The sequence below is a fragment of the Halictus rubicundus genome, chromosome 11 (genome assembly GCF_050948215.1).
Source record: "Halictus rubicundus isolate RS-2024b chromosome 11, iyHalRubi1_principal, whole genome shotgun sequence".
Taxonomy (NCBI): domain Eukaryota; kingdom Metazoa; phylum Arthropoda; class Insecta; order Hymenoptera; family Halictidae; genus Halictus; species Halictus rubicundus.
The window spans coordinates 7612078-7635963 of record NC_135159.1 but is presented as its reverse complement, the minus strand read 5'-3'; the positions used below and the strand labels follow the sequence as shown (position 1 = coordinate 7635963).

Below are 23886 nucleotides of genomic sequence, written 5' to 3'. Positions count from 1 at the left end.
ATTTCTTTCGATATAAGACAATAGCCGAGGACCAGGCGTGCCGTGCTCTTCCCCCTCCGCCATTAGTTTTCGACTATTGAGACTCTTTGCACGAGAGAGAGAGAGAGAGAGAGAGAGAGAACGTCAAGCATCTCATCGTCGTTAGAGGAGAATCGAGCCATATTTAGTGGTAGAGGGGACACCATTTTGAGGGGAATGCAAGCCCCTCTGGAAAGCCTGCTCGGGACGATTTCCGCATTGTTGCCAGATCAAGACTTCGTTCCCCCACTCTAATTTCCGCCGCGGCCCGGTCACGTGACGCGTTTCATCTCTGTCGTGCATACGTCACAATGTCACGTGACTAACCCGGTACTGGCAGAGAGAGGGTAACTTTTTCCCCTCAATTCGTGATCCCTCCCCTCATCTGATAACACTACGCTTTCGACGTATTGCGAATGAGGGTACCCATCCGGCTTGACATTGTTCTTTAGCAGCGATACTTTCGTTAAAAAAAGATAGAATGCGACATACCCTCTCGTTTTGACACTATACAGTATCGAGCGGACAACTTCAAGAGAAGAAGATTGAAGATTTTCTTATATCGAAAAAAATATGGTCGTCTTATAATTATAATCGTAATTACGTCGTGTTTGATGTCACTTTAATTAGAAATACGGAACGAGTACGATAAGTTTTATGAGGTAGACCATTTTTTTTTCGTTTATTTTTACAAACAATCGGAAAAGTTGCCATCTTCGGTTTCGCTTGCATTAGTACGAGTCTAGACGAATGAGTCAAAATTAAATGAGTTTCTTAATATACAGTGGCTCCCACTAATATTCGGACGCTCTTAAAGATCGCATAACTTTGTCAATATTGCACTATACTACTTGAATTTGTTTGAGAAGTTAGAACAATTGGTTTGCTACACAACGTGAAAACAAAAATGTTTGATTAAAATTGCAATTGGTCGAAACTGCAGAGAAAGTACTAAAAGTTGTATTTTGCAACTTCTTCCAGTTGTGCTAACTTCTTAACACGTTGACTGCCATGTCACCCACATGTGGGTGACAGAATTATTGGTCCAGGTTTTAAAATGAATTTTTACGTTAATATATTCATTGTACCAAATTTAATTAGGTTCTGTAAAATGCAAGAAAGTTGGAGGACTATTCAATATCATACATTTAATTTTTTTCAATTTTTATTTCATTAAATGACTTACTTTGATTTTATGGAATTTTTGAGGTTTCTAGTTTGGCAGTCAAAGTGTTAAGAGAATCCAAGTTGTACGGTCCAATGTTAACAAAGTTATGATTTTTAAAAGTGTCCGAATATTGGTGGAAGTCACTGTGGCTGAAGAATATTTCTCGGCAACCATGATCGACAGAAATAGAGCGATCTGGTTTTCCGAAACGCTCGTCCCCTTTAGAAATTTCGAAGGATACGGAGAATTCTCCGGATAAGTAGAACCGGGATCGGGCGAAAGTGTTTGAACGCGCGTCGAAGCTCAATTACCGCGGCGACGTATTTCGATTCGAGGCACGGGGGGCACTCTTCCGAGTTTTTCTTTCATTATAATGTTGCCGATGTTGTCCTAGTTTTTTCTGAAGTACACATTTTTCAGGAGGAACCTGAAAGAACGCCGTCCGTGTTCTCCTTCGAACGATGCGATGCGATGCGACGCGACGACGGTTCGGAATGTCGATTAAAGAAAGGTCGGAGTTGAAAACCAAAAATTGTTTCCCTTAGGTACAGTCCCCTTGCGAGGATAACTTGCCCTCTTGCGTGAAGCTAATTTGACCCAGAATTATAATTTCTTCGTACCTAATTGCCACCCCTTTCGATTTTCTGCTCAATCGCATTGGAGTGCATCTAAATTTTAATTTTTAAAGTTATAGATTAATAGTTGTGAAGTTGATTTGAAATGTAGTGCATTCAATAGTGTAAATTAATATCATTATACTTTTAAACAAATATGCACGCCCTCTAACCCAGTCCTAGCTATATCAATATATTAGTATCAATATTTGAATATAGTAACGGATATTTTATAATATACTATTATTGAATATAATATATTATAGAATTATAATATTATTATTAATATATTATTTATTTAATTTATTATTAATTATAATTGTACATAATCATTATTCGTAATCATATAAATATATCATGAAAAGTATGTAGTATAATTACTAGACTGCGGATCTTTATGCAAAATAAAAAATGTTTGCATTCGTTGCAAGACACAGGAGGCAAATAAAAAATTTTTTCTTCATTTAATCATCTTATTAAACCGAAACTAATACGCTGAGGTCCTTAAATCTTTTCAATATGGCCGCTGCTTTAAATTCTGCATACCCATTTTTATCATAAGTGCATAAAATCCGCAGTCTAATAATTACATATATATTTATCAGAATATTTCGCTGAGTATACTAAAATATTTTAATACTAAACGAATGCAATTAGTTGAGAAATGAGTATAATTAATATGCTCAACTACATTATTCAATATATATTCTTTGTTTAGGTTTACATATCGCGTACAAGTAAATCCGAAACAAAAATTTCATTTTATATTAAGAATATAAACAAATAAACAAAACCATAGAAATGAAGAATGGTGGCTCTATTTAAGAAAGTTCGTTAACGTGGCTGAACGTAGGATTATCGGAGTTTGCGCGCCAGAATATTTCGCCTCCCAGGTGGGAGATCCACGAGGATCTGTCACGAGAATCGTATGTAGATGTCGTTCGCAAGTGCCGGTATTCGGTTCGAGGTTCTTCAATTTTTGCGGCAATTATCCGTGGTAGCCGCACAATTTGCTCCCCGGGACAAAATAGCTGACATGTTCACGTAAGTCAATTTTCTTTTTTCATTGCCTAGACACATAACAAATGACCGGTTGTCACCTAGTCATTAATGATTGCCAATAATATAAATAACAGTTAAAATAATTGAAGTATTACAAATGTCCGAAATAAATAATTAGAAGTGTTAAAAGCAATCGAATTAATAATTTAAATAATTCAAAAATAATTCGGAAATGGTTTATCTTGATATTACCTTGGAACCCGAAGAAATTTATTTACATAATCTTAAAAAATGTTGCTAGGCCGCAAAATAATGAAAAATATAAATTGTTTCAACAGACATTAAAATCCATAACAGAATTTAAAATTACCGAACACATAAACACACATACATACAAATTATTCTTAACACAATGACATTTTCGATGGATAAAATGAAACTTCTATTTTTTTTTTATAAATCAATACCAAAAATTACCAACAGCAATTTTTGAACAAATAAATAAATCAAGAAAGTTCTAATGTTACTTTCCATAAAAATGAAACGGAGATCGTAATCGAATTTCGCAGTGTATATGTGTGTTAATATAGTAGAATGAATTTTAATATTTAATGTTTCTGAATAATAATTTTTGTGAAAACATCGACGGGAAAAAAATTCGCATAAACGCCCGCAGAGTCTGGTTGCCAGACAGATATTAGCAGCTCGGCCCTGTGTGAAAAAGCGGGGCGATAATAAGAGAAAGGAAACGAGCCGTTGGGGGAAAAAAAACAAAAACAGAGAAAAAGACTGATGATTATTTTTTTTCGGCTATTGCGGATACACGTTTACTAGGAGAACTCTCGTACCACTTTAATTTCAGCTTTTCATTAACGGCTTGTGCCAATAGTGGCCACATTTGTGAGCCCGGCCAAACAACCAACTCGGAATCCTGATCACTGACAGAGCTTTCATTACCATAATATATTCCGCGATACGATTCGATGTTTAATACAGTCCCTTCGATTGTTATCAAAGCGAGAAGTACTCGTTTGTTGCACTTGACGACAAAGGAAAAGAACGTGAAAGTAAATTTAAAATAAATATATTCAGTAATCGATTGTATAAAATTGTTTGGCTCAAAGTTTTTTGGTTCGAACGACTTTATTGATATTCTGTATATTCAGTTAACTTAAATGTTAAATGTTCACGAAATATACAGCAATGGCAATAATTAATAAAAGTAAAATGGACTGTCTTAATAAATTCCTTAATTTAGAATACATATTCTGTAACTTTTGTTCTATTACTTTCTTGACACCCAGTATGTTATAAATAAATCTATATTTTTACATATTAATACAGTCCTCTCAAAACTGAATAAATTTCGTTTGAACTATTTCTTAAAATTTTGCTGCTATCCGAAGTTACAAAGATTTTAATTATCCACACTATACATGAATGATTATGTCACGTGACACCCACGTGCTCCACGTATAGTATATGCTACTCTTCGTTACAGTGATCATAACTTTTGACAGGAGTAAAATATTCAAAAACTTTTCAAACAAAAGTTGCTTAGTTTTTCAAGAGCTATCCAGCTATGTAAAAATGTCCCCAAAATTTCATTTAAAAAATTGAAAAAATTCCAGAAATCGCCTTTGTGTCATTCTAATCTGTTCCTACATTTTTAGAAATCATTTATTCACAGTTATAGAAACTGTGTGTAGCACGCTGTATAGTAGCTTCTTTTTTACAACCGCAAGTGAAACGAGGGTGCAAGACTCGAGATGCAGTCGTGTTTTTCATAGTCCCTTTGCAAAATAGCACCGGAAGGACTCGAAGGGCGATTCTGACGTAACGAGGGAGAACGTTCACTCGAAAGATCGAGGGGTACCCTCGTCGGAAGTTGCTGAATCCGCGGCTAAGGAGAGCTCTCTTGTACTCGTATCCCCCTTTAACCCCCCAACCACCCCCTTCTCGACGGCCACCCACATGTGACCCTGCTTTGCTTATCTTCAGTTTCTTTTTTTCCGCTGATCGTTCTTTAATAGTCGACTCTTTTATCTATCCTGTTTTCCTTCTGCTGTGCAACATTTTCCTTCTTTAAACAAAAATTAACGAGAGAAATTGGAAAATAAAGTGACGTTGTAATGTCTCGATATATGTCAGAGAGATGTACACGACATTTGTGAAAAATGTATGCCTAGTACCGAGCCCAAGTAGAACATCCTACGACTTTTGTCCACGAAGTTACAACGGTTCAAATTCCAGGGTTCGGATAATCGAGGTTCCATTGTATCGTGAATTAAACGAGTAATTATAATCCAAATTGTGTCGTGTTTGGTATCATTCCAATCAGAAAATTGTCACGAATATGTTGATACAATTTTAATGAAGAAATAATTGAAGTAAAAAAATATTGCCACGAAGAAGCTTTTATCGTGGTCACGCAAGAAAATGTGAAAGAAGATGTGGAAGGGCAGGAAGGAGGAATATGTGATGGGGTGGGTAAATAAGTAAGAAATGTAAATAAGGAAATGGAATAGTGAAAGAAAATGTAAATAAACAGTTAACCTACTCAGCCAAAGCATATGCAAAAAAGATATAATGAAAGACCTATCTACAAGTATGGGAAAACTTTAATATTCAGACGTAAATTTTTATAGACTTTCTTGGTGGAACCTGAAATAAACTGATATTATTCCTACAATAAATAAATCTTGAGAAAAGTGAGGGAAATAATCACAATAAATTTCTTATAATACGAGAAATTAAATAACAAAATTATATTAGCAACGCTAATAGGAATAAGAATAGTAAAATGGCAATGGGAGAAATAATAAAATTATTAAATTATATTAATCAAATTAGTTAGCTGTTTGTACTGACAGGGAAATTAATAATTTTTGTTACAGACTAGTGTTTTTAGTGCTACTGGCGACACATAAGGATAGCAATTATGCTCTTGACATTTCCTCTCCCTCACCGAAGGGTTCCTCGAAGTCAGCGACGAGCAGGGGGACAATGAACGACATTGTCTCCAAAAATATTACTATGGTGCTCGAGAACCTCTTGATGAATTATGAAAACAATCAGCTGCCCACCCATGGCAAGGGTAAAGTAATGTATTGTTGGCAACAGTGTGCAACGCATATTTTTATTTTTAATTTTATTGAAAGGCCATTTTATCGATATTACATTTTTCTGTTTTTTCTTTCCAAAAAGGCAAATCGAGTCAGTATCGTTTATTCACTCTCGTTCAACTTAATCCGATTTGTGAGAAAATCCTGTGTTCACACTCGACCGCTTAACTCGTACGTATAATTGGATTAAGTTAATTGAGCAATTTCAAGCAATTAATTCTTATATTTTTCATACCCAAGAAATTAATGGGGCGTTTAATAGAAAAATGAATTAAACTTGGGAAATTATTAAAACTTAAAAATATTTTTATCTAGAGTGATGTTTTGAACTATGATAAATTCTTATGTTCAATTTTAATAGTACTTAATAATGTTGTGACACTACAATGTTATAAACATCTCTGTAATGTTAAACAATAATAATGTTGTTATAATATTATGTCATATTATCGGTCACAATAATTAAAAAATATTACTATAATATTAAGTTAATAACAATTATGATATCACAATATAATTAAATATTGTTAATTGCAATAATAGTGTAGTTACGGAGGATTTAGGTAACAGTAAGAATTATTTTTAACAAATTATATAAAAACAAAACCTGAATTATATGCTAAAACAATCAAAGCAAATGGGCAATAAGTATTTATATTGATATTTAATATTATTATTGTTTTTTATCGTAGATTTTTTATGGTTTTTTTTTTGTAGCGTGTATCGTTCGATTTATGACGAACCCTATTATGTTCTTCATTTTGATGGAAATCGAGTCTTGTATCATGCAACCATTATCGTTCCAAAACTAATTTAACAAACTAATGAACTTTGCTTGTTAATATTCAAAGAATCGATCTAAAGAAGCTGTCAGTAACGAAGTATCTGCAACGTCACAGACATGCCACAAACATGTCACAGGCTTTTAATGGGTCTACCTAATTAAACATGACTTTTTCTTCAATAGTTATGAACCAGAGCGTATGCACGGTGCACAAAGCGCACGAGTTTCTTTTTCGACAGAGGCGAACAGGGGCTATATACATATACAACGATACATGCAGTTTCTGTTCGTTCTGATCTGTGTTACCGGAACAAACTGTCCATTTTCGGAGTCTTTCCGATCTGTACAAGAGTTCGAAATTTCCTGCGACTGATGTTTGCTCCACGCGATACGTTTTCACTCTTTTCTGTCTGGCTACCAGTGGCGTCGAGCCACGACGAAACATACCGGGTGTAAAATGAAAATAAACTGGGAATAAAACGAACACGAAATAAAAATAACAATAAAACTCCAATAAAATGATGTGTCCAAGTACATATAACGTGAAAATAAAATACACGTAAAATACAAAAACAACCGTCGCGGGGGTGAACTGAAAATTAAAATTAAAATTTATCGGGCAGCTTTATGGCGGTTCTAAAAACCGTACTAAAACAAAAATCGATCTCATTAACAATAACCGCATAGACGTGGTTATTTTACGTTCGTTTGTACGCTTTATGAAAGTGAATCGTCTAAACAAAAATTAATACGTTTGAAAAAGATGGATAAAAAATTGACATAATTTTCCAGACTATGTGGTTCACATTTTGTTTAAAACCGTTTCTATAATTCTAAAAGAATAAGGAATTTCATATGAGATTGGGGGGCTATATAATAAAATGTTTGTTTACTCTTGTGATGAAAAGATCGATTTGAAAATTACTGTGGCGGATGTATCAATTTTTGATGATGATGATGATCGAGCGAAAAGGGAAAATAGGTAGCCGATACGAGCGAAATGGGGGTGGTACGTTGGATCGCAGCCAGCCGAAGAAAAGTATCCTTCCGAAATTACCATTATTCCTGTCGTACGGCTTCAATTTTCTGCAATTTTCCTTTTTTACTTTCCGAAGAACACGAAAGCGGCTTTCCGATGCTCTAAATTCCCCTGATCCTAAATCAGAACAATTTATTTTACTCCATTTGCACCAAATTTTAATCTACTCTTACTTCAATTTTTCATATTTGTTTTTATCAATCAAAAGGTATCTACAAACGTGTACTCTATTTTTCTTGAGTTTGGAAAATTCGTAATTATTGTAATGTCGCTGTAACATGTATTACAATTATATAACGTATTATTACCATTTTAAGGTGTAATCAAAGTAATGCATACAAGCTGTGATCGGATATCGTATAATATTGGTGCCATACATTTTTAAAACGATCAGTCATAGGACATTGAAAAGTAACATGAATAATCAGAATTAAGTATAATTTTATTTTGGTCCAAATGATTTTATCAAATTTTATTTTCACCTAAATAATCGAAATGAATTGTTATAGTTTAAATAATAGAAAAATAACAAGTGCATAAATATATGAAAATTGATAACGTGTTCGCATCTAGTATAGTGATCATGCTCCGAATCGCGATCGGCGCGATAAAATAATATCGTCAGCCGATGACATCTAATTACTGAAATAACTAATGTTTGATTGCACATGCATACACGCATATACATTTCAGCTGCACAGCTGTTCAATAATTTCAATCTGCGATATGTACAATGTCTGCGGTACGAATATATTCAAAAGTGAACATCAGTGCATGCAATATCTTCTCCTATCTTCTTCCATTCTTTTTTTTCCCAACGGGCTCTGTTCTGCTTTGGGCGTGCTGGTGAAATAATAACTGAATGTTTCTTCCTTTCTTTAGGTTTAGATTGAAGTGTATTGATCATTTCTTTTAACGGAATTGATCTATTTTGATTCTGAATTGTCTGATTAATTTTTGGCTTCTCTTTCCCGGTCCCATTCAATTGTTAAAAATGTTCCAAACATTGAAGCATATAATTTTAATTTGCTTTGCAGGGATACCGACAGTAGTGAAAACGAATATTCTGATAAGAAGCATGGGACCTGTGTCCGAGCTCGACATGGTGAGTCGGAAATGTAAGAATAATTTAGCAATATTTTACTATAGTGATATAAATATATTTTGTTATTATGTAATAGTATAGCTATATATTTTCTACATTTAATATGTAATATAGTATGACTATACATACTGTAATATAATATATAATGCAATACGATAATAATAGTGGCACTTGGCGAAGTTTCGATCCTGGATCGATTTGGTGGTAATCAGGATACGTAGCAGCGAGACCACCTAACCTGCCAATACAATGGAGAATATTTCATATATTTATCATATTTTACATATCAATATTTTCACATACATACAATAATACAATTAGTTAATTTTTGATTGTCTAAAATATTTCCAAAATTATTCATTTTACAGGACTATTCGATGGACTGTTATTTTCGACAATCATGGCGAGACTCTCGCCTAAGTTTCCTAGGCCCAATAAAGTCTCTGAGCCTCAGCATCAAAATGCTCGAACGCATATGGCGCCCAGACACGTATATTTACAATGGAAAACATAGTTATGTACACACCATCACGGTTCCCAATAAATTATTAAGAATATCACAGGACGGCGATATCCTTTACTCCATGAGGTATTTTTCATATTTAATTTCTGAATGAATATTGACCGCATTCTATAATAATTTGTAATTTAAAATTTAATTTTGAAAACAGGCTTACTATAAAAGCAAAATGCCCCATGGAATTAAGGAACTTCCCCATGGACCGCCAATCCTGTCCATTAATTCTTGGAAGCTGTAAGTGTTTCTCAGTATATTATATTACATCTATTAGAGACTGTGCAGGGTGTCCCAAAAGTGTCGGAAACCCTTGAAACGGTTGGTTCCTGAGATCATTTAAAGTAGGGCTTTCAAGGGTTTCCGACATTTGTGGGACACCCTGTATGCACCCTACTATACACTATACACAGTTGCAGCCGTCGTTTTATGGTCAACGTAAACTCTTTCCAATCGGAACTCGGGTCGTATCTCTCGTTGATTTTCATATTTGTATTCAATACAAGTCCTGAACTTTATTATTTTCCAATGCCCGCAAAATTTGATTTTCTGGACGTGTAATTGTTTGTCAATACCACTTTACTTATGTAAATGCTAACCTTTTAGCCTTGCTCGCAAATAAATTTTAAATGCGACAGGATATTAAAAATAATAGAAATTAAACGAATAAATGAAGTTACAAATCTCCGGCAAGAATCGTCTGCTGCGTAAGATTTGAAAATAGCGCCATTCTACGTATCGGCGAAACGCTCAAACTGGTAGACAGACGTTACCGACAGCGATTTTTAAAAAATTATAATTAGCCAATTATGGCAATCTGTGGTATAGGATGAACGCATAGAATCATCAAGCATGATCTTAAGTTAAAAAATACTAATTTTGTGCCTTTGGTTTTCGAGATATCCCGGTCCTTTCATTTTTTGAGTCTCCATGTGTCACCGCTAGAGGACACGACCATTCGCTTTTTCATTGCGGTTTATTGAAAATTTATTTTTTACACTGGTGGAAAAGGAATTTTTTCTATGTATACATACATATAAATTGTCGGTATATTAAGCACTTACGAGAAACAGAATAATTTATTTTAGTTAGCACTCCTGTGGTAGCCACCAATTTTTAGCACAGGGTTTAGCACCCTCACTATTTTATTGAATATTTATTTATTTAGCCATTTTTACCATACAAATATATTTAGAATATTTTTTAGCCCTTAACTTGTCAATTAGAAAAATATTAGAACTATCAACAATTTGATAATTGTTTGAATCGCAACAAGCGAATGAATTATTATAAAAAATACAGAGATTTTTTAAACCAATATTTAAATTAGGAAAAAATATTGTCTAGCAGAAATTCAGATGTTAGGTAAACTAAAAGTGTTTAAATTACTTCTAAAACTGATTTACACTTTTCCCTCCCAAGAGAGTTGTTAATTAATCAATGAACATATTTTTGTGTTTAGATGCATACACATCAGGTCAATTAGTCTACGAATGGCAAGAAGGTTCTTCTGTGAACTTCGTTCCAGGAATGGCTCTTTCACAATTCGATTTAATGGGTTCACCGTACCGAAACCTAACTTATTTTCGTCGGGAGGGCGAGTTTTCGGTTCTCCAGGTCTCCTTCAATTTACAACGGAATACAGGTTATTTTCTTATTCAGGTCAGTCAACTTTTCAGTCTTTTTATTTGTGAAAATTGCCCTATATTTAAAACAGAATTTATCTAATCATTTATTCCATATAATGGGATAGTCTATTCAATAATTTCGTAATGCATTTAATAATGAAGTAATAATTTATTGAATAATTCAGTTAATAATTTAATGTTTATTTCCAAAATTTTGCTTAACAAAAACAGGTGTACGTGCCCTGTGTCCTGATAGTGGTGCTCAGCTGGGTGTCGTTTTGGATCCATCGTGAAGCAACCAGTGATCGAGTTGGTCTAGGTGAACTATGAATATTAAATTTATTTTTGCAGATTACATTAATATGTGTTGAATTCGTTCAACCAACTTGGGTTTTTTTTAAACATTTTATGTTATACACTTTAACAGACTTCAGAAATTTTTGAATTTGAAATACAAATTATGAATGAAGAATAAGAGGATATACAAAATGGCTTCCAGAAATATGAAAATGAATTTCATGGAAAATTGATTTTATTTTCAGGAATCACCACTGTATTAACATTGTCGACCATCAGTCTCGATTCTAGGACCGATCTACCAAAAGTCAGATACGCCACTGCCCTTGATTGGTTTTTGTTAATGAGTTTTGGCTACTGCATTGCCACTCTTTTGGAATTTGCTGGTGTACATTATTTCACGAAAGTGAGTCTGTTAAAACTCTACGAGACTGTTGATGCTGTTAAAAAATGTTTCAAACGAAAGTTAAAGAGTTCATTGACTACATTTAACTTTTGTCAGACACATTGTTTCGTGTCAACAACAATTTCGAACATATTGAAGTGGGTTTATACTTCAAAAAAGATATAAAATTCCTATGTGAGACTTAATGAAATATTTTTGCACAATGTTGGAAAATAAAGAAGTGTCTTCATGTATTCAGGTCGGTAGTGGAGAAATTCCATTGGATGAGGACGAACTTGAAGAAGATAGTGAGACTTATGATGGATTTTGCAATATTGTGCCCTGCAGCCCTCAAGCAGTGAACCCTGCAACCATAATCGACGTACCTCGTCGCAGCAGCTCCTTAATATGCGATGTTTATGACGTTAATGTATGCGAGCCCATTTTTTCAATTATTACAAATTAACAGTACTAAAACATGTTTAATATTTTTGAACGATTTCTAATAGTAACAGAACATTTTTCGATTAGGAGTCAATGGCCTATGGCAGAGGGTCGATGACAGTGTCCGTCACGTCAAGACCGTCGACGATGGAGCGTCAGACACAAACGGAAGTGTGGATACCAAAATGGCGGCAGTTTCTTTACTGTCTCGTTGGCGACGAGGCCTACAGGTAAAAAGATTTAATTAAAAATGATAAAGTAAACATAATTTCAACATATACACTATTTTCTGCTGGATAGATTGGAATTCTCTTTTAGAAATTCACATAATGAATGTTAGATTGATTACTCGGAGTTCAATGATACGTTTATTTTTGTGTCTCCAAAGGAGACGCAGACAAAGGGAGGCCGCGGGAAACTGTAAGAAAAAGGGTGAAAACATAGCGAGACACATAAATAGTGTTTCCTACATCGATGAAGTAGCGCGGGTAGTATTCCCGGCGTCCTTTGGGCTATTGAACGTTTGCTATTGGGTGATCTATGTTACGTATCAAGAGGAATTTAAGTGGCAAGATCCGCCGATCGGATCGATCTCTCATAAGTAAGTCAATTTATTCTGCTATTACGAAGGTTATGTAATAAAATGTATAGTTGTGACAGGAAAAGTCAATAAAACATCATGTTTCGTGTTTTGATCCATCGTTTCAAGTCGTAGATAGAAAATTTTTCAAAAAGCAATTTATTTCATTTGCCGTGTGTGCGTAGAAATGAAAGTAATTGTTAAATTAAATGTGTAAGAGGAATTAATTTGTATTTGTTTCATCCATTCGAAATTTCTTTAAATAAATCTAACATCTTAAACCAGTGTTCAGTCACTGACGACAATGTGAGAATCATATGGTCGCAGACGAGGTATAGGAGTAGACCAATCACTATATGGGGTTTCGTGTCTCACACAAAACAAGTCGCTTTCTTACGCTCTTTATGCTGACAAAAGTACCACTCGACCTGCATGCGAAACGGCCCATACCCTGCTACATTTAGTTCTATTTTATTCTATTTTGTATATGTACACGTTTAACATTGTAATTTATTTAGTAAAAAATAAAGAATATTAGTTACAACACTTACTGTGTTCTTCCTTTCCCTACCCTGGCACGAAATTTCGTGCCACCTCTTTTGCTATCATGTTCTCCTAGTAGAAATCTGAAAATCGCGAAAACTTTTCGAAAATTCCGAAAATCGAACTTTGTATTAGGAGAATATGATAGCAAAAGAGGTGGCACGAAATTCAGTAGTATATGTCAACGACAAGCCAGACGGTCGAAATTTTCACAAATTTTCGAAAATCGAATTTTGTATTAGGAGAATATGATAGTAAAAGAGGTGGCACGAATTTCAGTAGTACAAGTCAACGACAAGCCAGACGGTCGAAATTTTCACAAATTTTCGAAAATCGAATTTTGTATTAGGAGAATATGATAGCAAAAGAGGTGGCACGAAATTCAGTAGTATATGTCAACGACAAGCCAGACGGTCGAAATTTTCACAAATTTTCGAAAATCGAATTTTGTATTAGGAGAATATGATAGTAAAAGAGGTGGCACGAATTTCAGTAGTACAAGTCAACGACAAGCCAGACGGTTGAAATTTTCACAAATTTTCGAAAATCGAATTTTGTATTAGGAGAATATGATAGTAAAAGAGGTGGCACGAATTTCAGTAGTATAAGTCAACGACAAGCCAGACGCTCGAAATTTTCCCAAATTTCTGAAATTTTTCGAAAAATCGACTTTTGTATTAGGAGAATATAATAGTAAAAGAGGTGGCACGAATTTCAGTAGTATAAATCAACGACAAGCCAGACGCTCGAAATTTTCACAAATTTCTGAAATTTTTCGAAAAACCGACTTTTGTATTAGGAGAATATAATAATAAAAGAGGCGGCACGAATTTCAGTAGTATAAGTCAACGACAAGCCAGACGCTCGAAATTTTCACAAGTTTTCGAGATTTTTCGAAAATCGACTTTTTTTTATCAGGAGAACATGATAGCGAAAGAGGTGGCACGAAATTCAGTAGTATAAGTCAACGAAAAGTGGGATGTTCAGGAAAAATTGAGGATTCAATAATTAAATACGCAGATATGTCTTTTCAATGCATTGTTTTTATTTATTCATTATTAATTTTTACATAAAATGATTGCGTTGAAATAGAATATATATGTTTAAATGTGATGTTGATTGCGTCCAGTCATTTAAAATCTTCTCTGTACAAGCACAGACAGGTGTGAGAGTAGCCGAACTTCAAGTCAAGTTGAATGCGTCGCCGAAAGCCACAAGTAAAGTTCGTTGGTAAACTTCGAAGTAAAAGTTTCAATATTGGCACCGTCTAACTTATCCGATTTTTGGCGCGTTCCGACTTCTTTTTATCAGCAAACCATTTGCAATCTATTGATAATGTTTCCATGCCAGCATTATAAACTGGTTGTTATCTCGAGGAAGCACACGACGCGACGTTCGATATGGTCGAGATTCAGCATCAGAGGCAACATTATTTCTCACAGCGTATTGGCATTTCCTAACTAAACCCAATTATACTTATTAATAATATTATCATAATGATATCATCACCTATCAATTTAAAATGTTTCCTCGATTAGGAATTGAATCGTGCAGAAGCATAAATAGAAATACTAAATCATGTGCTCACGTTAATGAAATTTTAAAAAGAATTAATAACACACAAACAGAAACAAAATTTATATCATTTCAGTCAAATATATTATTTCTCCTCATATGTATTGTGTGATAAAGCAATGTTTCTTTGCATTTTGATGAAAAATAATATAACAAAACTAAACGCCCCCTACCTTCAAGTACTTATTTTGAAAGAAAAAAAGTCAAGAATATTAAATATGTGTGTACGCATTCAATAATTGAAAAGAAAGTAGAGAATTGGTTTTGAAGTATGTAAAACTATTGCTATATACTTTCCAACCAAAATTGATTTTGTTGTAGTCCCTATTTTTGTAGTAGACTCTTCATAATTACTATTTCCACCGTTTAAAGATACGCGTCATATACATGTATAGCCTCCAAATTAGTAAAAATGAAGTATACGGAATATTCAGTTCTTGCTAATACGTCTAAGGCCTAAAGTATCGGTAACATTGGGTGCGATACCGAAATGGTACGGGGGCTCTCAGAGCCCCCCGAACGTGAGACATGTTAAGTATTCACCTACCTCCCTCCTTTCCAAACGGCTTCAGTGGGCGTGGCTTCACTGCTCCGACCAGTACACGCGGGGCCATCCGAACCCCTAGGTGACAAAACAACGGTCGAGCAACAGAATCTAAAAAAACAAAAAACGCGAGGACAGGCAACTCAACAACGTTCCACACTTACGTTTTTATTGTAATAGATTGTATTGAAATTTGTCGCATTCTTTTGAAAACAAAAAGTGTTGTCCGCCCGCTTCACTTCGTCTCTACAATTTTTTTTTCTCATAGTTCTTTTTTCCCTGTTATCTCTTTTTTCTTACAGTTCAATGCACAACAAGTTGTTCCAAGATTCGTGAAATATACCGTAAGTTTCATACACCAGCGATGGCATATAACAAAATTCGACATAGACTACAACAACAACAACACTCTTACCGGAACGCAGAAGAATTCGCTCGCCGCCCCATTCACACGAGAATACGATCTACAGGCTCTATCACGAGTGAATATATACACGATGCCATTGGCGTCGCTAAAAAAAAAAACGTTTTCGCAATCGTTCAGTTTAGTTTTTGTTTTGCTTTCTCTCTCATTCTCACACTTTTTATTACTCGATATATTTTTTCTTCGTGATTTTCTTTCTTCCCCCCACCCCCCACCCCTCCCGGGCCCACTCTCACTCACTCTCTCCCACTCTTACATAACTCTATGTACAATTACGGTTCGTTTAGGATGTTAGTAAATAATAATTAGCATCGTACGTCTATGCTGTAAACAGTTTAACAGTTCTGCTTAAACGCTACAGTGCTAAGTAATTTTCGTTAATTACTTATATCACATTGTTCATGTACACATAATATTTTCTGCATATACTCCCCCCTCCCTCCCGCCCCCCGGATCGTCCACCATTTTTTCCTCCGCGGACCGATGAGCTCTATATACAAAAAGGACAAGATAAATCAAGAAACGGATACATTGGTGGTCGCCATTTGTACCTAGACAATGAACCTGCTTGGCTATACCGCTAAACGCAAATTGGTTGGCACCGATCTAACCTCGATAACGTTCCTAACCTAAAAACCTTTACTGTCGTCGGTTTCAGGACTGATGCAAAACGGATACGAAATTGATCTATGTATAATTATAATGTAAAGACAATTTTTCGTTCGGCAAGTTCGAATCGACAGCTCGGAATGCCCCCAACATCTAGTACGACTATTTACATCGATTGCACGGTTTCGGGATCGGATTGTACGAAAAGAAAGCGCTGAAATCATAGTTGGAGAGAGAATTAAGTCACGTTAAAGGAGGGAACGAAATGACTAGTGCGCACGCGCAAGCGCAGAATTTTGTATCTTCAGCCAAATAAAAATTCCGAACAATGAATAAATAATATGTTTCTTTGTCTTTTTTTTGCTTTGAACCCGATCAAAGTGGAATATTGTTCGGGCGTGTTCCCCAATCAGCGTTGACCTTGCTGCAGATGGGGAAAAAACATGCGCAGAACCAAAACACGACCGTGGACACAGCAGTGTCTCGAAAATCCTATTTAGGGAACTTGAGAACGCGAAACCAGGGATCAAATGTCAGTGGTTAAAAGAAATTTTTAGACAGTTACATAGTCCTCACGAAACTAAATAACTTTGATTCGAATCATTCCTCAAAATTGTGCGTGCATCAAAAGTTATAACGCTTCAAGTGAGAACCATAGGCGTAAGTATGCGGGGGGCTGCAGAATCATTCAAACCGTTATAACTCTTGATATGTGTAGAATTTTGAAAATCCGTTTAAGCAGAAGTTGTCTAATTTTGTAAGGGCTTTTAGATTCCAATGATTTTTTGATTTTCGAAGCATTACTGTATCGATTTCGAAAGATGCGAACGATCGACGCCTCAGAAGCGCATTCGTATTTGCATTCTACAGACCAGACACGGGCAAAGAGTGTTTTTTTTTTATCTCTGGGCGGCCCCTCTCTTGCTGCTTTTGCATACAGTGCCCAGAGTGGGCGTGTTTTCATTGCTCCCGACTTCAGCGGGCCCAGGGCAAAGCCCCAAAGGGCAATCTGCACTCATGACTGGTATAGACTGTACAAATAAATCGTGAAAAAGTCACCGAAGCTATCAGACGAAAATTGCAACGTTGTAAATGATAAACAATGATTCTAATCAAGACTATCCAGATGAAAAACAATTACTGTGATGCAGACAAAAAGAGAATGATCCTCCCAATTAATGAAATTAGTAAAATTGTCGGCTCAAGGACTGTTCAGTAAATACAAAATGATTGATTCTATTATATCAGCTCTATGTCAATGAAAGTGTATGGTGTGCAACAAAAGTATTCGTACAGTCGGCTACAACAATTCAAAAAATTTTGTTTTCAACAGTTGTGCAAATGCTTCGTAAGAGATTACAATTTAATTTTCAATTTGGTGTGAAATTTTTGTCAGGAAAGAAGAAAGCCATGTACGAAAAACTTTGATATATTTTTAACCGAAGGGTCGCCTCCGATTTTTTAGGAAGTGCATATTCTATCGTACAGCACGTTTTGCAGGTCTTTCGACGAGCTACTGATTCAGTAGCGTTGCTATTCGAAACATCTACTAATTTAGTAGTACTATCATCGCTAAAGTTTTATCATTTATCGTACTCGATCCATCCCAAGGTGAGTCGATGCCCTGTTCAAGCACGTATGACTGCATCGAGTATAGCTCTACATCTTTCTTTTATTGCTAATCTGTTTTCTTCTCAAATAGTTGCTATTACGCTACAAACCATCGAGACAATCCTCCCTCGTTAGCGTCGAGCGGAGACACGGGTGTTGAGGGGGCCAAAGCAATGCCGCAGGGGGCATTCAGTGTCTACACCTGCTCTGGATTCAATATCTTCTAAATTTTTAGCTTTGAAGGCATTATGGTTGATTCATATCCAAAGTAGGCGTGATTTTAGTGCTCAACAGAACTAGGGCAATGCTCTGCTTTAGATCTGCTTTAGTTTCAATAAGGGCCTAAGGCTTCGTCGTGAGATTGTAGAAGAATGGAAGGCGGTCTATTTCGTTCTGTTTGTGCAGAGTAACCTGAATGGGGCATGATTTCAGTGCTCTTGCCGGGGCCAGGATACTGTCCCGTGGAGCAATCTCTATGTAGGCCTACTCTAGACTCTATAGAAGTCAATGAGGTCAGAGAACACAAGATACAGGACCACCTATCTTCCGCTGTTTGAGTACAGTGTCCTAAGTGGGCGTGGTTTGCATCGCCGGGGCCAGGGCAGGGTCTCATGGAGCAATCTCTGCCTAGAGAAGATACTATGGGAGCAAAACCGAGATGCTAACGAGGGAAAATCGTACAATGCTCGCGATAATGAGAGGATCGATGACCTCGTCGTTCAGCAAATCAACGAATACTAAATCATCGACACACCGATAAGAGGTTAGGGTCAGTCGAGTCTAGTGAAAATATCTCTATATCAAATACACGGTGTTTCTTTCCACGATCCCCTGATTATGGCGAACAACTGAACTGCCTACGTTACAACGGAATCAGCGAAAGATTTTAATCGAACTTTACACACTGATCGAGAAGTCAGTCTAATGATTCTAGAAGACGTTCTGTCGAACTAGGGTGACATTTTCTACGACATTCCGGGCGTGTCGTTCCCAAAATAAAACAAAAATAACGATTCCACTCTCTCCGCTAACCAATAACTTAATAAAAACCGACGCAGCGCCCACGCATTTTACATACATACATATCAGCTTGACTGACTGACCGAGCCTTCGATTAAATAATTTAAAAAATAAAAAAAAAAGAAAAACAAGATATACATGTATGCGTACGCAGATACAAGTAATAATAATACTAGGGTACAAATCATGATATCTGAATGAGACCGTTAATAGTCACACATCACGCTGTCTCTCTCTCTCTCTTTCGCTCACGCACGGTTATAAAAATTATTCACACCGCGGATCGTCTATCTTTTCGATCATTTTTTTTTTCTTCGGAAATTAGAGTTAATTTCAATTCAATTAATTTTGAAGTTTTCAGACTTTTCTATCGCCAGAGAGCTTTTCTAAGTTTTTCTTCCCGAAATGTTAGAAGGCGAGATCTAATAGGAGAGTCTATTCTGACTCGACAAAAAAAAATGTGACATTCCAGGCTCGATGCCAGTCTAAAAATTCCTAAATCAAAATCACAATAATAATTCTCCATAACACGTTAAGATTTTTCAAATAATTCTGCCGGAAAGATATTTGAATTTAAATCTTTTAAATGTTTCAAATAAATAAGCTACTTCGAAATCGGAAAGATCTACAGTGAAAAAATTAATTCTGAAAGTTCAAAAAGATTGAAACTACCGCCATGTTAAGGTTCCTATAATTATGAGCGATAAGAATCGTCAACGCATCAGGGGAAATTACCATTTTGACTCATGGTCAGAATTTTCTATTGAATTAACGGTCTCGTATCGAGTATATCAAAAGAAAACTCGAAAGCTCAACGTAGAAAGCAATCAAAATAGTACGGTGAACGGTCACGTGATACAAGCGGTTCGAGTTCCAATGCGCGTGCACCCGTTAACGACCTAACCTTTAAACCGTTACTCTTTCAATGTTTTCAAGTGACAGCTGAGCGTCATTGAAACGAATAAAGTCGAGATGAACGCATTCAGGCCAACAATGAATTTACATAGCAAAAAAAGTTCCTTTTTTGTTTGCCTGGGCTAAACTATAAAATTTTGGTTCATAATAATGAATCCTGAATGCCTTCGGAAGCCAAGAATACACGGCGCGTGCTCAATTATATTTGTAAAATAAATATAAGCGAATAAATACTCGAGCACTGGATAAATGTCCGCTGTGTCTCCTCCTGGCCGGTTCTCGACAAAACAGAAATTTGTACGATCTAATTTCCCGATGATAAACATAGGTGTATGATAATAATCGTTTCTCCACAGCCACTGTATACGTTAATTTAAAAAGAAAGAAAGCACGAGCATATATCATCCGTCCAATTACAAGACTTCGATCAAGAAGCCAATCTTGTTGTACGAATTCTTTAATTTAACATCACTTGAAGCACAGTCATTTTTGTTTCCTCCTCCCGAGCTTTTGCCGAACTTTCCCGATTGCGTCGGTACCGCGAAATTCGAAGATCAATTTCAACATTTCTATAACAGTGTATACATACAATCAATCCTCATTTTGTCAGCAAAACATTTTTCTAAAAACTGTTCAATTTCGAATCGAATTACAAGTTTTAATTATTTGTCAGCTGCCTCGATGAACTTCAACAAAAGTGAGATTAATCAGTAGCCGATTTTCTCTAATTATTTACAAAGAGGCATACTTCAATCATTTCAAAGATCTTGAAATGTGCTGTAAAAGTTGATGTCCCGAGTAATTTTAATTACTTTAATAACTGCGTCAATAATAATTTTAGTAGAAAATGTTTCACATAAGAATCGAATGGTTTCGAGAGGGGCGTAATTTTATGTGATTGGTTCTTTTGTAAGTGAATGCGTAAAGGACGATTAAAAGTCAAGCTTCTTTTTTTATACTAAAGCGTATATTATCGAATGTATTGGTCAGTTTGAAATTCTGTACAAAAAAGTACTAAGCCATTTTTTTAATACTTACGGCTAATCATTGGTTCAATAAATACTTCAATTTGAATATGTGTCGTAGCACTACTCAATTATATTGAAATATCTCCTGAATTAATGATTTTTAGCCATAAATGGCTTTCAAATCTCTTCTTCAGAATCATTTATAAAAAGATCGATCATGTCAAATAATGTCCCCCTCGGAACCATTAAATTTTTAATCTAAAATATTTTTTTCTAAAATCATTATTTACCCGGTAATCTTAATGATTTCATTTGCACACTCCACCCTGTATTACCAAAGGCCATTAACCTCACCAACAATAGCTTCCTTTCGACCTGATTGGTCGTCCCTAGGCCAGCCAACCTCACTCGGAAAGCTCTAGTAGCGTGAAACCGATAAAATGCACGAATTCCGACAATCTAGTGACGACGTTCAAAATTCAATTTGCGCAGGGAATTCGATTCCGGGTACCGCACGCAACCGGCTAGCGAAAATAAAAGCCAGCCAAAAACTTTTCAGTCGGTTCACTCTAGGGATGCCAGAATATCCCTACATAGACGTCACATAGACGCAAGATCTCCCGGAAATCCCTACGCTGACGTCACACAGATGCAGGGTTTGCAGAATATCTTTACGCTAACGTCATACATGCCTATACACGCTAACACGAATAGCACCCATCACGACACATCACATGGTGCACACAAGTCGTGACAATGCACATACATCTACGTGACGTCAGCGTAGGGATCAACGTAGGAATCTTCTGGCTCCCAGATGTATGAACATTGACAGAACTTGTGGACATCGTGCACGGTGGGTCATGACATACACTATTCTTGTTAGCGTACATAGGGTGTAGGGGACATCAGCGTATTGATCCTCCGACAACTAGGTTCACTCTTTGGAAGAGCTCAAATTTCAAACACGAACGAACGCAAGTCGAAAATAAAAAAGTTTTCTTTGATATCGGATGTGGACAACCGGGTCCGTGATCCAGGTCGCAGAACATAACCGCGACCTCTCTCTCTCTCTCTCTTCTTCTATCTCTCTTTTTCTTCCGTCACGTAGTTTCTTCACGCGGCGGTCGGTCCGAGGCTCGCCACTGACGTCGGATAACGACGAGGAGCAGATCCACACGGATCTGGCCCGCAATGGTACGACATAGTCTTTTCTCAAACGAATTTCAGCTTCCTTTGATTCTGTCAGACGGTCGAGTGCGTGGTCGATGATGGCTGCGTGCTGGACGCTGTGGTCGATTGCGGGCTGGAGGTCGATGGCGAGCTGACCATCACCACCGGCTTCACCAGGGTGGTGGTGTTGATGTACTGGGCGTTCACGATCGGCATCTGAGCGACCGACTTCAGGATCGGCGTGGTGATCATCTTGCCGGCCAGGCTTGACGGCGCAATGATGTGTGCGGTCATCTGGCTGCCTTGCGAGACCACGGTCATCGGCGTGACGATCGGCGTCAGGCCAGACAGCGGCGTGTGCGAGCCGACGATATGGGCGATACCCTCTGTGGACGGAGCGTTCTGCATCACTGTGGTCGAACCCGGCTTGCCCGCTGTCGTTTGCAGCGACACGCCCGCGTGGCTCAGCGTCAAACCTGCAACCAGACCAACAATAATTATAATATAACTAAATTGCGGATTTGCGTGTACCAGAATTTTCAGATTCGGGTTTGCTCGCGAGAGGGGGACACCATGCGGGTAACTCTGCAAAGGGACCAGTGTCATCTAGAGAATGGGGGGACGTAACACTCCCCCCGGGAGGTCATGGGGCGAGAGGGTGACCAATTGTTTTTGGTATCCAGTACCTGGCACCCTCCCTATTAGCCCAGGGTCCGTCCGTGGAGGAATTAGTGGGTATACTCGGCCTTAAGCTATAGCATAACTTGAGCACCATTAAACAAATTCGAAGTCATCGCTTTGAATCTGGATAGAGTAATTGTACTCTTGAAAAACTTAATTGTTTAATACTGAAACTTATAAATATTTCAATAATCTTGTTTGTACGTATAGAACTGATGCACTAACCAATTTGCTTATAATTCTCGATACTACCTATAATAATTATAACATTACAACCACATGTAACTTATAATAATTATAGAGCAACACCTATGTACGTATATCTCTCCGCGTGCAATATGCAAGAAACAGCAAGAGTCTCTAAATCGTTCTTTAAGATTAACAAACTACATAATTTGAAAAATATAAAGTTACAAAAAAGATGTTAGTCAACTTTCAAAGCAATTTGTCTATGAAGATTGTCGAACTGCTCTGCCGTGACTAGTTTTTGCTCTCGCATCAATACCATAACAGAAGAACAACAGTGTAACTCTGTTTCGAATGTATGATGCATTGTGATAATTTCGTAGGGCATGGGTAGTTGAAAAACGTTCGAAAAAATGGATACAGCACAGTGGGGATTTGAACCCGCGATCTATAGATCTTCGGGCCCGAAGACTGTGCCTTAAGCGTCACAGCCATAACGAATCCTACTAATATCGTCATGAAAATTTTCATATCATTTATTTTGCTCAAATAATTTTTCTTTGTATATAAATGGAACATTAGCATAAAAATGATACACTTTTCATAGGGCACTTATTCCTACTAGTGAGCCTAACACTATTAATGTGCTTCCGTATTTAAATGAGCAGTAAAAATTATCTTGAAAAAATAAATAGAGAAATTATTTGTGTTAATCAAATTGAACTATTAATGTATATGTTACAAAGCAGAATCCAGTGATACCGCGAGATTTTATTTATTTAGTGTGGCCTACCATTCGTTTATTTCCATCAAACCTAACCCCACTTTCACTTCCAAGCAGTTCCAAGCAGTATATTTCACGTTTGCATATTTCTGCTGTTACAAAAAAGTTCGTAAGTACACGCAGAAACACTTATTTTAAAAAGAATAACAA

The 23886-nt window shown here is 36.4% G+C and overlaps 2 protein-coding genes across 8 annotated transcripts in view; one reads left to right on the top strand and one right to left on the bottom strand.

Annotated features, from left to right (window-relative positions):
* The first annotated feature begins 2621 nt into the window (after positions 1-2621).
* Positions 2622-12877, top strand: LOC143358540 (gamma-aminobutyric acid receptor subunit alpha-1). Its single transcript, XM_076795718.1, has 11 exons — positions 2622-2844; positions 5700-5899; positions 8788-8855; positions 9224-9444; positions 9527-9609; positions 10832-11031; positions 11229-11316; positions 11540-11700; positions 11939-12109; positions 12211-12353; positions 12512-12877. The coding sequence occupies exons 1-11, from the start codon at positions 2735-2737 to the stop codon at positions 12726-12728; spliced, it is 1662 nt and encodes a 553-aa protein (XP_076651833.1). The 5' UTR covers positions 2622-2734; the 3' UTR covers positions 12729-12877.
* A 2648-nt stretch (positions 12878-15525) lies between these two features.
* The window catches only part of LOC143359107 (uncharacterized), a 42497-nt gene continuing 34136 nt past the window's right edge, over positions 15526-23886 (bottom strand). For all 7 annotated transcript variants that reach the window (XM_076796785.1, XM_076796786.1, XM_076796787.1 and 4 more), the window contains one exon: positions 15526-22561. In XM_076796785.1, the coding sequence (XP_076652900.1) occupies positions 22158-22561 (404 nt within the window). In that variant the 3' untranslated portion in view covers positions 15526-22157. The remainder of the gene's footprint in view (positions 22562-23886) is intronic.